At 44.6% G+C, this 16,267-nt stretch overlaps 1 protein-coding gene across 1 annotated transcript in view; it reads left to right on the top strand.

The window, feature by feature from the left end:
• Nucleotides 1-1,828: 1,828 nt before the first annotated feature.
• FREM2 (FRAS1 related extracellular matrix 2) overlaps nt 1,829-16,267 on the top strand; it is a 123,910-nt gene continuing 109,471 nt past the window's right edge. Inside the window, exons 1-2 of the mRNA XM_042014230.1 lie at nt 1,829-7,080; nt 10,734-10,823. Coding sequence (XP_041870164.1) covers nt 1,932-7,080; nt 10,734-10,823 — 5,239 coding nt within the window. The 5' untranslated portion in view covers nt 1,829-1,931. The remainder of the gene's footprint in view (nt 7,081-10,733; nt 10,824-16,267) is intronic.

Below are 16,267 nucleotides of genomic sequence, written 5' to 3'. Positions count from 1 at the left end.
TGGACTGTGGCACAAGAGCTGACTGACTTGTTTGACAAGACAGCAACTCTTAAAAATAAAGAGGACTTCTGCTGTTTGTACATTGAGATTTACTACTTGGTGAGGGAGATAACAGAGGTCAAAGAACCAGACCCTGTATCCACTGAAAATAAGAAATTTCCATATGAGACATAGGGCAACTCTATCCCTTTACTAATTTTTTATTTCTTTTTTCTCCAAAGCAGTGTAATATCTCAAAAAATTTAATAGTTTGAATGCCTTGGTCATTGATGCCTGGGACTCAACAGAAGCATCTTCCTTTGAATCTTACAAATAAGACACTCACTGCTGAAATCCAAGGTGAATGTCTCATAAGGCTAGACAAATGGTAACAGTGTTGCTTAACTTGCTAGATATGTAACTACTAGAATTACTACCCCCTGCAGCAGCATCCACGTCCATAAGTCTATTGCATAGGCTTATTTAATTAAATGGCTTTCAGCAGTATTCCACAGGTATGTCAGTAACAGAATATAAAAATATCTCACAAATTACAATAATCCAGTGTCGTAGAACTGGATGTAGATGCCTACTGACGTCCCCCCCACCCCAAACCAAGCTGAATTATTCATTAGAAAGAATACTTAAATGCGAATGTAGCTGACTGTGCCCACACTTGCAAAATTCAAATTCCAAACTCGAGTTTTGCCATACAGAAACAAGATCACGTGCCATAATGCTGCTCCACCACGGAAGGATAGGGTAAAAGATCATTTAAAAAAAAAAGGAATAAAAAAATTACACACATGTCAAAACAGCCTTCCGCTGTCTTTGAATCTGTCGCTTTGTCGTATTTTTCGCTTTCTTAAACCAGAGTGTGGATCACATTTCATAAACAACAAAGAATGTTAGCAACGGTGAGACACGCCGACTCAAAACTCAAGAGCCTGCTATCAGGAGCTTGAAAAGGCAAGGAACCCCAAGTTCGGGCTCTCATTGATGTGCTTTTAACTGCAGGCACAAGGTGGCAGAAACACCGTGAGGCTTTCATCCACCCGCTGCTGTGACTCGCCGCCTCCGAGGAGCGACGCGGGACACTAACTGGTACCGACCGATGTGTTTTGCGCCAGAGATATTTATACAATATTCTTTGTGGCGCACAGAACCGCGGTGCCGGCAGACAGCTCCGCCGCAGCCCCGGGCCGCTTCCCATCGTGTGACCCATCCCGTTCCTCCTTGGGCACTTTTGTCGCCGCCCCCTTCCCAGACTCGGCTCTCGGGCAGCTCCGCTCCTGCCGCCGCCCCGCGCTCACCTGGCGCCCCGCACCCCGAGGGGGGCGGAAACCCCGAGCACTGCCCGGCGGCGAGCCGGGAACAGCCCAGCTTTAGTTCTGCTCCCGGGAGCCAGGCGGGAGCGGGGAAGTTCAGTGCAGGGGCGGAGGTGCGCTCCCGTTGCTCCCGCAGCTGGCGGAGGTGCGCTCTTGCGCTGCGGGAAAGCAGCGCCGCCCTCCCCCCGATACAAGGGCTCCCTTCCCGCGGCGGCTGTCGCCAGCAGAGCGATCCGTGCCCACCAGCCCCCCGCTCTCGCACCGCTAAGGCTCATCCCACCGCTCTCCCAACACCTTCTCCATCGCAACCTGTTGGGCAGCCGCGGGAAGGAGGCACGGACGGAGGGAGAGAGGGGGAGCTCCGCCCCTCCCCGTCGCTTGCAGGATTGGCATGCAGTTCTGCCCAATCGCGTGTGGCGGCTTCTCCCCCCGCGGGTGCCCATTGGCCGCTCGGGGGCGCGGGGCGGGGCTTGCCGGGTGCGGGGCTCCCCTCCGGAGTGGAGCGCGGCGCGCTCAGAGCGCAGCGTGTGCGCGGGGTGAGCGGCGCCGCGCCGGCGGCACAACTGGGGCCGCGATTCGGCCGCTGCCGGGGGCTCTCAACGCTTTGCTCCGCCAGCAAGGACGATGCAGCCTCTCCACGCCAGACCGCGACGGCTGCTGGTCGGCTTGCTGCTGCTGCTGGTCGGCTGCGCCTGGGTTGGGGCGGCAGAGCCGCCGCCAGGCAGCAGCGCCGCGGTCTCCTCGCCGTGGTCGCCGGAGGCGGCCCCCGTGGTGGTGGCCAACCGCGGGCTGCGGGTGCCCCTGGGCCGCTCCGCCTGGCTGGACCCCGCGCGGGACCTGGTGCTGCAGGTGCAGCCGGGTGACCGATGCCACCTCACCGTGCTGGACGAGGACCCGCTGTGGCAGCGCCCGGGCCGCCTGAGCCCCCGGCGCTTCTCCTGTGACTTTGGAGCCCGCGAAGTGCAGTACTCGCACCTGGGCGGCCGCAGCCCCGCCCGGGACCGCGTCCGCCTGCAGCTGCGCTACGACTCGCCGAGCCGTGCCCTGGTGCTGCCCCTGGTGCTGGAGGTGGAGGTGCTCTTCACCCAGCTGGAGATCGTCACCCGCAACCTGCCCCTCACCGTGGAGCGCCTGCGGGGCACCAGCAACCCGCTGGACGCTCGCAGCCTGGAGTTCGCCTTCGAGCCGGGCCGGCAGCGCTGCCGGGTGGGGCTGCTGCCGCTGCTGGCCGGGCTGCCCCGCTACGGAGAGATCCTCAACTACCCGCCGGCGGCGGCGGGCGGGGGCGGGGAAGCGGCGGGGGGCGGCCCCATGCCTTCCTCGATGTGGGACTGCGAGGAGTTCCTGCGCCTGGGGCTGCGCTACCGGCACACGGCCGCCGGCGGCTCCCCGAACCGCGACCTGGTGCCGCTGGTGGCCGAGCTGCGGGAGGCGGCGGGCGGCGGGGCACTGCTGAAGCGCGAGTACTTCCAGGTGCTGGTGCGGATCCGCGCCGGGACTGAGAACGTGGCCCCCAAACCCAGCTTCTTGGCCATGCTGATGATGGAGGTGGACCAGTTTGTGCTCACCGCTCTCACGCCTGACATGCTGTCAGCTGAGGATGCAGAGTCACCGCCCGATCTGCTGCTCTTCAACATCACCTCTCCCTTTGGCCCTGGCCAAGGCCACATGGTCAGCACAGACGACCGGAGCTTGCCTGTCACCTCTTTCAGCCAGCGGGATGTGCGGGAGCTGCGCATTGCCTATCAGCCACCCATGGAGGACTCTGATCGGGAGCGGCTCTTTGAGCTTGAACTGGAGGTGTTGGACCCAGAAGGTGCTGCCTCAGAGCCCTTCGCCTTCGTGATTGTGGTGAAGCCCATGAACACCCTTGCACCTGTGGTGACCCGCAACACTGGTCTCGTGCTCTATGAGGGGCAGTCAAGGCCTCTCTCGGGCCCGGGTCCCAGCCCCAACCTGGTGGTCAGTGATGAGGATGACCTTGAGCAGGTGCGGGTGAGTGTGGTGGCAGGGCTGAAGCATGGCCACCTCACTCTCCTGGAGGACACCCCAGGATCTGGTGCCCCTCGTAAACACTTCACAGTGGCTGAGCTGGCAGCCGGCCGGGTCATTTACCAGCACGATGGCAGCGAGTCTCCACTCAGTGACAACCTGGTGCTGCGGCTGGAAGATGGTGGCTCTCGCCACCGCGTTGAGTTCCTTTTCCCCATTACCCTGGTGCCCACTGATGACCAGCCACCCCTACTTAATGCTAACACAGGGCTTGCCATGGCTGAGGGTGAAACAGTGCCCATCACCACCCGTGCTCTTAGTGCCACTGACATTGACTCGCAGGATGCCATCCTACTCTTCACAGTGGAGTCTGGCCCCACAGCTGGGCAGCTCCTGCTCCGTCAAGCACAACCACCTCCTGGCTGGGAAGAGGAGGAAGAAGAAGAGGGTTTTTCTTGGAGGAGGGTGCCAGGTGTAGCAGGGAGCTCCATCATCTATGAAAAGCCAGTGAGAGAGTGGCTGCAACAGGACATTGTGGAAGGGCGTCTCTTTTACCACCACTTTGGGGCTCATAGCCCTGGCCCTGGGGTTGTGTTGGACCAGTTCATCTTTAGAGTCCAGGATGACAATGACCCACCCAACCGCTCTGGACCACAGACTTTTGTGATCAGGGTACATCCTGTAGACAGATTAGCCCCAGAGCTCCATAGTAGCAGCAGCCTGCACTTAATAGTTGCAGAGCAGCAGGTGACCCCCCTGCGGAGGAAGCACTTGTGTTACACAGATCAGGACTCAGGAGACCGTGAACTTCGCTACACGGTAATTCAGCCCCCCATTGACACCGACTCCAACCACCCTCCCAAGGCATATGGAGCGCGCCTTGGATCCCTTGTGCTGACTGAGGATCACTCTGTGGAAGTTACGCATTTCACCCAAGCCCAGATCAATCATCACAAGATCTCGTACCGCCCCCCACAGGAAGAGCTGGGGGTGGCTCCTCATTTGATTCAGTTTCAGTATCAAGTGCAAGATGCGGCTGGCAATGCAGCCAAAGGGACTTTCACCATCTACCTGCAGCCTGTGGATAACCAGCCTCCCGAAATCACTAATACTGGCTTCACTTTGCCTGAGGGAGGCAGCCATGTCCTTAGTCCAACTGAGCTGGATGCCAGTGACACGGACACTGAACTTGCCCATCTCAGATTTATCCTGACCCAGGCTCCTCAGTATGGCCAGTTGCAGCTTTCTGGGTACAGTCTGGTTCCAGGAGGTATCTTTGGCCTAGAGGATATCCGGCAAGGGAGGGTGGTGTATGTGCACAGTGGAGCTGAGAGCAGCAGTGATACCTGCAGGCTTGATGTAAGTGATGGGGTTCATTTTGTGCCCATCACACTGAAAATGAATGTGCACCCAGTTGATGATGAGGTTCCTACACTACGATTGCCCCCAGGCACTCTTGGTTCCTACCTAGATGTGCTGGAGAATGGTGCTGCTGAAATCACTGCTAATGTCATTCAGGGCACAGATGAGGATACAGATGACTTAATGTTGACCTTTATTGTAGAGGATCCTCCTCAGCATGGGAGCATCCTGGTTCAAGGGGTGCCTGCAGAGAGATTTTCCCAGAGAGATCTGCTTGATGGTGCTGTGGTATATGCTCACACTGGTGGTGAAATAGGCCTTCTGCCCAAGGAGGATGCCTTCAACCTTACCTTGTCTGACCTCTCTGAGAAGTGGCATGTGAGGGGCAGTGTTATCCAAGGAGTTTCAGTTTTGGTGACCATTCTTCCTGTTGACAGTCAAGCTCCAGAGATTTTTGTGGGGGAGCAGTTCGTGGTGACAGAAGGTGACAAACGAGTCATTACTCTTGCTCACCTCAGGGCTGAAGATGTGGATACTCCTAGTGATGATATACTATGTACAATTGTTGCTCAGCCCACATCTGGGTATGTAGAGAACATCTCTCCTGCCCCAGGATCTGAAAAATCCAGGGCAGGTGTAGCTATAAGTGCTTTTACCTTGAAGGACCTCCGTCAAGGGCATATTTTTTATGTCCAAAGTATACATAAGGGTGTAGAGCCTGTTGAAGACAGGTTTGCTTTGCGCTGTTCTGATGGCATTAACTTTTCCCTGAGGCACTTCTTCCCCATTGTTATTGTGCCGATCAATGACGAAGAGCCTGAAATCTTCATGCGAGAGTTTGTTGTGATGGAAGGCATGAGCCTGGTTATTGATACCCCTATCCTCAATGCAGTTGATGCGGATGTCCCTGCTGATGACTTAGTGTTCACAATCACCAGGCTTCCCAGGCACGGCCACATTGTAAACCAGCTGGTCAATGGAACTGTCCTAGTGGAGAGCTTCACCTTGGATCAGATAACAGAGAGCTCCAGCATTCTCTATGAACACGATGACTCTGAGACAAGGGCAGACAGTTTTGAGGTGCAACTCACAGATGGTAAACACACCATTAGGAAAATGGTACCCATCATGGTTATTCCTGTAGATGATGAGACACCCAGAATGGCCATCAATGATGGTTTGGAGATTGAAATAGGGGAAACTAGAACTATTAATAACAGGATATTGAAGGCTACTGATCTCGACTCTGAAGACAAAACCTTGACATACATTATAAATTACGGGCCAGGACAAGGCCTCTTGCAGAGAATAAAGGCTTCAGGTGGAGTTGAAAATATCACCCTGGGAATGAACTTTACTCAAGATGAAGTGGATAGAAATTTGATTCGATATGTGCATTTTGGCCAACAAGGAGTTCGTGATCTTATCAAGTTTGATGTGACAGATGGAATAAATCCTTTAATTGACCGCTACTTTTATGTGACAATAGGCAGCATTGATATTGTCTTCCCAGATGTCATCAGCAAAGGAGTTTCTCTGAAGGAAGGAGGGAAGGTAACCCTTACTACTGATTTGCTTAGTACCAGTGACCTGAATAGTCCAGATGAGAACTTAGTTTTCACTATTACCAGACCACCCGTTCGTGGTCATCTTGAATGCACAGATCAGCCTGGGGTACCCATCTCCACTTTCACTCAACTCCTGTTAGCAGGCAATAAAGTCTATTATATTCATACTTCAGAAGACGAGGTGAAAATGGACAGCTTTGAGTTTGAGGTGACTGATGGCTATAACCCTGTGTTTCGTACTTTCAGAATTTCCATCAGTGATGTGGACAATAAGAAACCTGTTGTCACAATCCATAACCTCGTGGTGAGTGAAAATGAATACAAACTGATAACCCCATTTGAACTGACTGCAGAAGACAGAGATACACCTGATGCACTGCTAAAATTTATCATCACTCAAATACCAGTTCATGGCCAGATCATGTTCAATAACTCCAAAGCAGTCACTACCTTCACTAAACAAGATCTGAATGAAAATCTAATCAGCTACAAACATGATGGCACAGAATCAGTTGAGGATAGTTTCTCTTTCACTGTTACAGATGGCACTCATACTGATTTCTATGTCTTCCCCAACACTGTGTTTGAAACAAGGAAACCTCAGACTATGAAGATTCGAATAATGGCTGTGGACAACAGTGTACCTCAAGTGGTAATAAATAAAGGTGCTCAGACTCTCCGTGTTCTGGCCACAGGTCACATCGGGTTCCTGATTACCAACAAAGTCCTCAAAGTGGAAGACAGGGACAGTTTACATGTTACTCTTAAGATCAGAATCACAGAGGGTCCACGCCATGGCTTCCTGATTCACCTGGGGAAAGGCAACCATAGCATCAGCCAGTTCACCCAAGGTACTACAATACTTCATATGCTTTCTTTAGATCACTGGAGACATTATTTTTCATGCTAAACTCTATAATAATTGATGGGAGAAACTTTCCAACTATGAGCTTATTTATAATGGCTTCATAATTTTTTACATCTGTTTATTTTTTATTGCATCCATGACCACTTTAAACAGGAAATGTGGTCTGCTGGATAAACAGCGAATAAAGGAGCTTTTTTTCTTTGGAGAGCTTAGTCCAAATAAGTGATGTGATTTGCACTTTCTATCAGTCATAGTGATAAAAGTTCGGATAACAGAATTGGGCTGTACATCTTAAGAGACAGTACTTTCTTTAACCAGTTTTATTTAGAAAATGGTATGGGAGTGGCCAAGCTATTATTAGCTACTGGTCATACCATGGCTAGGGTATCAGTTGCTGTACAGTCTGAGCACACCTAACTGTAAAAGCAAAATCATTTCCCCACCAGTGGGAAATAATATATTATGAGTGCATTTGTTGCCTTAATTACGCAAATCTTTACCACAAAGCGTTTGTGGTAAATTAAAGGGTAATGTAAACATTTTAAAATTATGTCAGTGGTACTTACTTTTTATGTGGAACTAAAATATTTGGTAGTATAAATAGGGCAAAAACCACATGGGTCATATATTCTGAAAGAAAGCCTCAACCCAAGGCTGTGAAGTAACTTCAATCGAAATGGGAGCATTAGCTATCTGGAGAATTTTCCATGTTACTTTGCAATTACTTAATGGCTAGTTAATTAACAATGAAATCAGGGGGTTTTTTTGCAGCCTTCTGCAGCTGTGGAATGAGCAGACATCACCAACAGTATGGAGACTCAAAGTTAAAGGGGACCAGCCAGGCTGGGCTGTGTAGGTGGAAAGGCTTGAGGTGAACACTTGCAGTTGGCTGTGTTTATTTCACAAAGCCCACACTGGTACATACCTATGTTACAATATCTTGGCTGTAGCAATGTTCTTGTCAGATATACCAAATCTTTCAAACAGGCCTGATGAACTTTCCAATGGTTGGAGTGTCTTAAGTTTTGCAGCACTAGTGCAAAAAAGAGGATGAGAAGAGACCAAACTGTGTCCAAGCTTTGGGAACCACCACAGCTCCTTAAATGTAAGGCTTCAGTAGTGAACTGCGAGTAATATGGAGAGTGTTGTCAGAATAAGTGAGAAACAAAAGAGAAAGGGAGTGAGCAAATAAACAGATTATCACTTATTTTAGTGGGTTTTCTCATACACTGAAGAATGTAGAATTATTGAACAGGTGTTCCTCGAAAGCCGACCACTGCATAGCACAGTGATACCTCATTTGTTCTGAGGATGGGGAGCCCTTGGGAGAGGAATGTATTTCATTCTCTCTTGTGCTGTGTGGCCAGGCATACATTTGTCTGATGACCAAAATGAAGTTGTTGCTTAGCTTTGAATTGGCAGTCCAACCATGTGGCATGAAGGCTATCTTAATATCCTGGGGTTGCCCAATCTGTGTAAGAAGCATGCAATGCTTAGGAAAGATTGGTTTTAAAGCTAGTGAGGATCCCCAGAAAGTCATGTAACTTCACAAGTTCTCTGACAGTACTAGCACAAGCACTCTTAATTTGTGTTGGATTGAAGAGTGTTTTTAAGAAAAACACATTTCTTCAATAGTATTGGCCTTTGAGAAGGTGATGCTTATGCTATACTGAGACAAATAATTTTCTAATGTTCAGGGCAGTAATAAACAAGGCCCTTTTTTGTCATACTCATTATGACCCCAGTGTAAGTGCAGATTTTGCAATGGACTTTGGGAAGCCTCTGTATTGACTATGGGACCTGCTGTTACACACTTTCTTTTTATGTTTTGATCTTCCCCTCCTTTTAGGTCTCTTATCCTGCCATGTGCCACCTCTTTCAAAATGTTGAATAGTTCCAGTTTCATCAACATGTATGGATTCTTACAGGGCTTGTAAAACTTGGTTAGAGTCTTCCAGTTTATGTTGGAAAGGACCCCGTGAGGTCATTTGGTCCTATCCCTACTCAAAACTGGGACAACTTTGAAGTCAAATGAGACTCTTTAGGGTGGCATGCAAAAATGTTTTGTAAGCTGCTTTCTAGTTAGTGAAGTCCATCCTCAAACTCCCATTTCTTGGATTTGTGCCTGTGGTTGTAGAACACGGAGCCGGACCACTTTGAGTAGGGTAACAGGATTTATTGTGTGCAAGCAGCGTGAGCAGTCTGGTTTTTCAGATTGCCTGTAACTGAAAGAGAGGGTGGAGCAATTGTTTAGAACACAGCTTTCTGCCTTATGCTAGTGGAGATAATTATATTTTTTTAAGTAGAGAATTATATTGGATGTATTTCAAAATTATGTTGGAGAATTCCAACATAAAATTAATTTTAGCAGGCACTGTAGTTACATGGTTATGAATTGTGCTTACAACTAGGCAAGTTTTGATATAACTAGCACAACCTAATCAGCTGTGTAAGGAAAGCATAAACTTGCTGAAGTGACTCTGAACATGTTCTTAAGGAGCAGAAAAGAGGTCATTCTTTGCAGTGATTTTTACAAAATTAAGGTCTTTGGATGACAAGTGCCCTTTTTTCTTATAAGGTGGTCCTGGTCCTGCAAATACTGGTTCAAGTGCTTATCTCTGTGTATGCTGGAACCATGGATTTTGATAAGGCTACCTACATGAGAAGAGCTGGGTACTTGTGTGTTTGCAGGATGAAAGATTTATTTGCTGCACTGGGATGAAAAAGTATTTGTTTGCATCCTCTTTACAGCCCCATGAATTTTTGATCTTTAACTTTCAAACATTTATGGAAGTGATTCTGCACTAGTTATTTGCTAATAATGCTCTTATCTTGTTTGCACTCAAAGATGTCTGGTTACTTTTGGAACTGAAGATTTTATGAAGCTCTAACAGAAGTGCTTTTGACTTCTTTTTACTCATGCATCCACCCTAACATCAGAGGAGAACCTGAGTGATACTTGAGCCCCACTTTAATGCTATTAATGTCTAACACTTTTTTGGAAAAAGATATCAGACCTGGTCCTTCAAAGAAAGTGACAAAAATTAGTTTTTATGTATTACATGTTTCTCATCACTACTCAAGGAAACCAGAAAAAAAATATTACATTTTTTTTTAATCTTTTACATACTTTATGGCAACTGATGGTTCAAAATTTTACATCAGGGGTTTTTTTTTTCTACTGAAGTCTTGTCTCTTTACTTTGGTTGCATCTATTTGGGTTCTTAAAAGTCAATCACTGTAACTGTCCTCTGCAGTACTTTGCAGGTTAAAGAATGACAGAATCAATATCACAATCCTTGTGGAGTTACTCCTCTGTTTAAGAAAATGGACCACTAAAAATATGAAATAGTTCTGACTGTCAAGCCCATGTTTTTAAATTTCATTTCAGTTCTTTTTGTAAATACAGCTTAAAAGAAAAAGAGCTCTGGGGAGGGGGAAGTAAAGGGAGGGAGAATGAATGATATCTGTAAAACTTCAACACTGTTAATACTGAAATTCCTCAGTTCTGCTGTAGAACCTTGACCTCTCTCTTGTTGAAGTTAAGCTATTTAATGTATGCCAAGTTTTTCTGTAAAAATAGTTTCCTACCTTCCTCATTTAAAATAAAATCTGTTTTTCCTGAACTCTTTCCAGCTGATATTGATGATATGAAGATATGCTATGTTTTACGAGGGGGTGACAATGCCACCAGTGACATTTTTCATTTTTTGGTTGAAGACGGTGGTGAGTACTCCTAAAATCTCAGTTTTTCTTGTTATTTAAAGACAAAGAATTTAAGTATGCTTTGGGAGTTGAAGAACATTGAATTTAATTGAGGGAAGGAAGTCTGTGTGATCTCCTGGAATGTGATTTTTTTATGGCTTTCCTATAGTGTGAGATATTTCTGATGATTACAAAGAGAGGTGTCAATGAAATGGTAATAGCATCTAATGAAAAAACCTCAACCTAATCTAGCAAGAAAGTGAAATTCTGTAAACCTACTCAGATACCTGGACTTTCTGTAGTTTTATCTTTGTATTCCCTGTGCAGGCTCTTCACACATAAATTCTCTTAAGTCTTTCTCTTGAGAAAATTTTCATTTATGGTTATTCTTGTCTACCTTTTTAAAGCTTCCAGTTCTAAGGCTGTTCATATCAAAACATTATCTCTGATGTACCTGTTATGTAGAGTTTAAGTTTTGATTCTACCTACTTAACAGAATCCTCAATGTCTTGTCAAAGATCTTTGTCAGGTGACTGGTGTGAATTCTCCTGGCTAATATTATTTTCTGGGATTGTGGTGGATGCAGAAGAAAATTATAAAAACAGATTGAGAATACTGGCATGTACTCATTTGAGGAAAAAATATGTAGGGGTTTTCTGTTTGTTTTAAAAGCACAAAGAAAGAACAGTTGAAAGGGTAAACAAAATGCATCAACAGGCTTTTTTTTTCCATCCAAAGTCTGACTTGATATGGATATTCCTAAATCTGGATATTCCTCTGTGTGGTAACAGGTGGCTAGATTATGTTACTTTAATGCCTTTTTAAATATGTGATACATAGTTCCATGAGTAATTGGCAATGAATTTTATTAGTTGATTTAATAATATACTTCTTAGAAAGAATGCTTCAAGTTAGCTGATTGTCAGCTCATGTACTCAGCTTGTGTTACAAGAAGCATAGCCAATTAAGGGTATTAAGATCAGTGGACAGGGATTTGTCCTGTCTGTCACAGACTGGACAGTTTTGTCATCCATTTTGTCAACCATTGCTGGAGTGGGATATTAAAGCATGTTGTACTGTTTATTGTGCTGGAAAAGCACAGAGGAAGCACTACCTTTCGAGACTTTTGGAAATGTCTTTGCGAATCTTTGTGACATTAGAAACCAGGTAGTGAGATAAGAGTTTGCAACACTTGACTTACTTTCCATAAATGTGTTTTTTCACTGAGCTATAGGTTAGAGATGCTTAAAGGTATCTGGAATGGAACATGGGATGCTGTCTTTTCATAGTAATACTTTTTTATGACAGGTGTCACCATAAGGTGACATCATTATGATTTTTGAGTTATTCTTTTAGTAGGTGAACAAATATTGAGTCTTGAGATAGTTTCAAGGTTTTGTGTGATGGGAGTAATTAAAGCTGCTGAAAGTTTCCTCTCAGTGAGGTGTTTTAACATCAGTTCTTAAAACTGAGTTGCCCCTTGAGAGCCCAACATTTGTGGGACGTGTCTCCATGCTATTTAACACTTCATAGTGGCAAATATGTAGTTAAAGCGAATTGCACTTAATATATTCCAACTCTATACCAAGAATTTTTCTTTCATTGGAAAGCTTACCTGCCACATCTGCTTCTATTTGGCAGAGTTGTAACAGCCTGTCAATTGTAACAGCATGCAATTTTCATAATACAAAGAATCATGATGATAACAAGGTGCTTGTTGATTTTTAGAGCCTTTGGAAGTTGTGGCATTATTGTCTTAGAGATTACTTAGTTAGATGGTAAGACGGTCTTTGCTTTCCTGAGGCTATTTGTTGACAGAAAAATGAGCTGTGTTGCATTTCTGAGTATTTCTGATTTTGAAGATGGTAAAGATGCATTTAAAATTGATGAAGTTGTGATCAAAAAATTAGTAGTTGTCTGTCTCAAATATCTCAAATTTATTGGCAATGTCTTTAGAATCTGTAATGGATGAAAAATCCAGCAATTTAACCTACTTCTATTTACACCCTCCTCAGAAAGACTTCAAAGCCAGTGTTTTGCAACTCAGATGTATTTTGGCAGACTTTCAGTGGTGGCAAGGCTATTGTTTAGGTTTTTTTGATTTTAACCCAAATCATATTAAGAGACTCCACGCAAGAGCTGAGTGAAAGATGGAGCACAGGTGATCAACATCCTTTGTAGAAAGGCACACTTCAGAGTTCCATCTTCTGTATCAGGATTTTTGCAGTAGTAACAGGTTTGTGCTACCCTACAGTGCCCAATGCTATAAATTAAATAAGTGGGACTTCACTTAAACTGAATTGTGTGGTAGTCCATAAGTGATCTGGTTCAAATCAAGAAGCATTTCAAAACATGATTCAATGAATGAATATGCGTTCATATAATTCAGCTAATGTTATTTCAAATAACTTAAAAACCCTAAAATAAGTCACATCTTGCAACCCAAGTATTTTATGTCTTCTAGGCTTTCATGCCTCAGCAATGGGAACATGCAACTGCAGTTCCTGCTCTTTTCATGTGATGTGAATTAGAAAGTTATTTTTGCCCCAGACCTGTAAAATACTTTTCTGCGTGTCCTGTGATATTTGTTCATAGTCTCTGAACTGCAAATAGGAGAAGAGCATGACTTCCTCTAGGTCTGTTTTTTGGTGGCTGATCTGCCATACTCATTATACCATGTCTTAGGAGAATAAATGCAGAAGCTCTTTTGTTGGCCTCTTAAATGACCGTAGTCTGACTGGGGCCTGAGGCTGTTATTTCATGCAATTTCCTGGAGGCCAAGTACAACGAGTCATCAAACTGCTCTGGTGTGAACTTTTTTTGTGAATTTGGAATTTTGTTTATCTTCTCACATGTAGTAGTATTTATGGTAAGCAAGTTAGGGCAACAGCAAACTAGGTGGGTAGGTGAGGGGAAGAGAGCCAAGTCAGCCCTCTGCCAGCTCTTGGCCCCTTGCCTGCTCCATTTCTCGCAGTGGGAGTAAGGTGAGTGCCATGCTGCATACCAAATCATGACCTGGGATCTGAAAGCATGAAATATGGTACTGGAACAAGGTTGTTTGCCTTGTGGCCAGGGGAGAAAACTGGAGTACAGAGAAATGAAGAGTAGCTTGGGGATTATGGCTATCTCATAATAAACTTTGCGATTATAACTAAAGAGAACAGAAATGAGCTCAATATGAAGAGAAAGGAGGGCCATTTAAAAGGAAAGCAAGCCCTTAGGACTATAATTAACAAGCAAGAGCATAGGCCTGCTTTATTCAAACCAAAATTAGAGGTTACATCAGGAAGAACTAGTTTAAAGCTCTGAAAGAGCCTTATTGTCAGCACCAATTACCTACAAATGTATGGCTCTAGAGATCTTCTGGCTTTAAATGGAATTTTTAATAAGAGTAATTAAAAAGTAAAATATATTGAACACAATTCACCTATTTATCAACACTAGTGTTTTTTAAAGGTAGAAAGTGGTTTTATTCTTCCTATATAGGGATTTAGCCTCAAGATGATCTGTTACTAGGTGGGTGAGCCCATGCATTTCTGTTGTACTTACACTACAGAGTCTTCTTTTCTATCAGATGCTGCTGAGTTAGCATTTGAAAGAGTTGACATTTTGAAAGAAACTACAGTGGTTCGTATTAAGAATTTACTTTCCATTTTGTTTTGAATTCTAATCTTAAAATAATCATGTGGAGATCTTTTGAAACTGAAAAAGTGTTATGAGTCCATTTTCGCAAAACCTTGAAGAAAGTGTGGAATTTTCTTTTTCGTAAAGGTTGCAAAATAGTCTCAGTTGAATCACATTCCTCTAGAGTGGCCTCTACATTCCATTAATAAGGTGGAGACAAAACTCTTCTTAGCAAGTGCAAGCATGTGACAGTGGTGAATCCTGATGTTTACATTATTAAGTTCTTAATTCAGTGATTAATAAAGGAATGAATGCTACCAGAAGGCAGGGAAAGCAGGATTTTTTTCTCATGGGGAGGTAAAATGCAAATATAGACTGATAGTTGAACTCTTGGATGTATTTCTGGTATGTAAGTTTGAACACTATTGAAAGACTCACTAGATGAAAAAAAAGATCCAGTTGAAAATGCTTGAGCCTTTTAATAAGTGAAAAACACACTTGCAGGCTAACTTGTATCTGATAATTTTAATGAGAAGCAGCAGTTTCTGCAGCAAGTTCATATTACTGCAAGCTTGAGAAAATTATGTATGTACGGCACTGCATAGAGTAGGTGCTTCAGCTGTGCCAAATGGCACTAATCTGCATGGAATGAAAGTTGACAGAGAAATTAGCTCCAGTGTGTTGAGCTCTTGTGCCTGTTTCGGAAAACTGCACACTACAATTTTACGCTGCATCCCTTATGAGTTGTCTGAGGCATTTTTGCTCCTTACATGAACTGGGCACGGAAAATGCAGTTAAAACTGAAGTCTGTTGTTTACCTTCTCTTTATTCTTTGCTTGTCTGAGATTCCTTAATGTCACTGCAGTAAATCATAATAATTGACTAAGAATATGGATTTAATGCCCACCTATCCATTCTGTAGAATAGAAGATATTTTCTCCTGAAATGTGCTGTTTCAAATAATCTGAAACTGGTTGAACTGGTTTAAGGCAATTTTTTCGCCAGATTCTGCTGATTGTGTAGAGTAAAACAAACATACCCCAAAACTGGAACTAAACTCAAACCCCAGCACAACCTCCATGCCTCCAGAGGCAGTATCAAAGTGAAATACATTCCCCTGCCCAGCAATGGGTGTCTGGGCTAGCAGTACTACTGCAGCAGTATGCAGGTGCCTGTTAGAGAGCAGCTATTGTATTCTTTTTTGATTCACATAAGAAAAATTCTTTATTCTCTTTAGGTTTTGTAGATAAATCTGAAATGTTCAGGATCAGGTCATGTAAAGTCAATGAAGGAATGTTCATCTCTTTTAAACAGTAGTCTGCTCCCAGATATTTTTAAAAGAAGACCTTGTTCTTGGTCTGCTTGTTACTTGACTAGTGCTCTCATCACAGTAGTTTGCCATGTTTGTTCTCCCTCCTCCCCTGTCTGTTTTCTGGAGCTTGGGAAACTGTCAACCAGGATTGCAGCACCCATGGAAGAAATTCCTGTGTTGAGCCTCTAGTATTTTTTGTTGCAAGAGGCTAGAGCCACAGTAATAATATTTTGAATTACAGTCAGTCCCGTTACATTTTCCTGTTTTGAGTAACAAAATGAGATAACCCTGATTTGGGCCTTTTAGGTCTGGAGCATTGTGAAGAAAAACCCCAGATCGTGTGAGGGGAAAACCCATTTCCTATTCAGCTTTAATCTGAACCATAATCTGCTTGTCCCTTACCTAACTTCTTTCTCTGCTCAATGCTTAAGTGGAGTCCTCCGAAGTGCTTCTTTATGACTGCTGTGATATCTTGCAACACCTTGCCTCAAGGGTAGAATGGTTTCAAAGGGGAAGTAATGACAGATTC

Source organism: Corvus kubaryi, unplaced genomic scaffold (assembly GCF_017639235.1).
Source record: "Corvus kubaryi isolate FWS band 111438036 unplaced genomic scaffold, C.kubaryi_AGA036_p1.0 split1-65, whole genome shotgun sequence".
In the NCBI taxonomy this organism is placed as follows: domain Eukaryota; kingdom Metazoa; phylum Chordata; class Aves; order Passeriformes; family Corvidae; genus Corvus; species Corvus kubaryi.
This window is presented reverse-complemented; position numbering and strand designations above follow the sequence as displayed.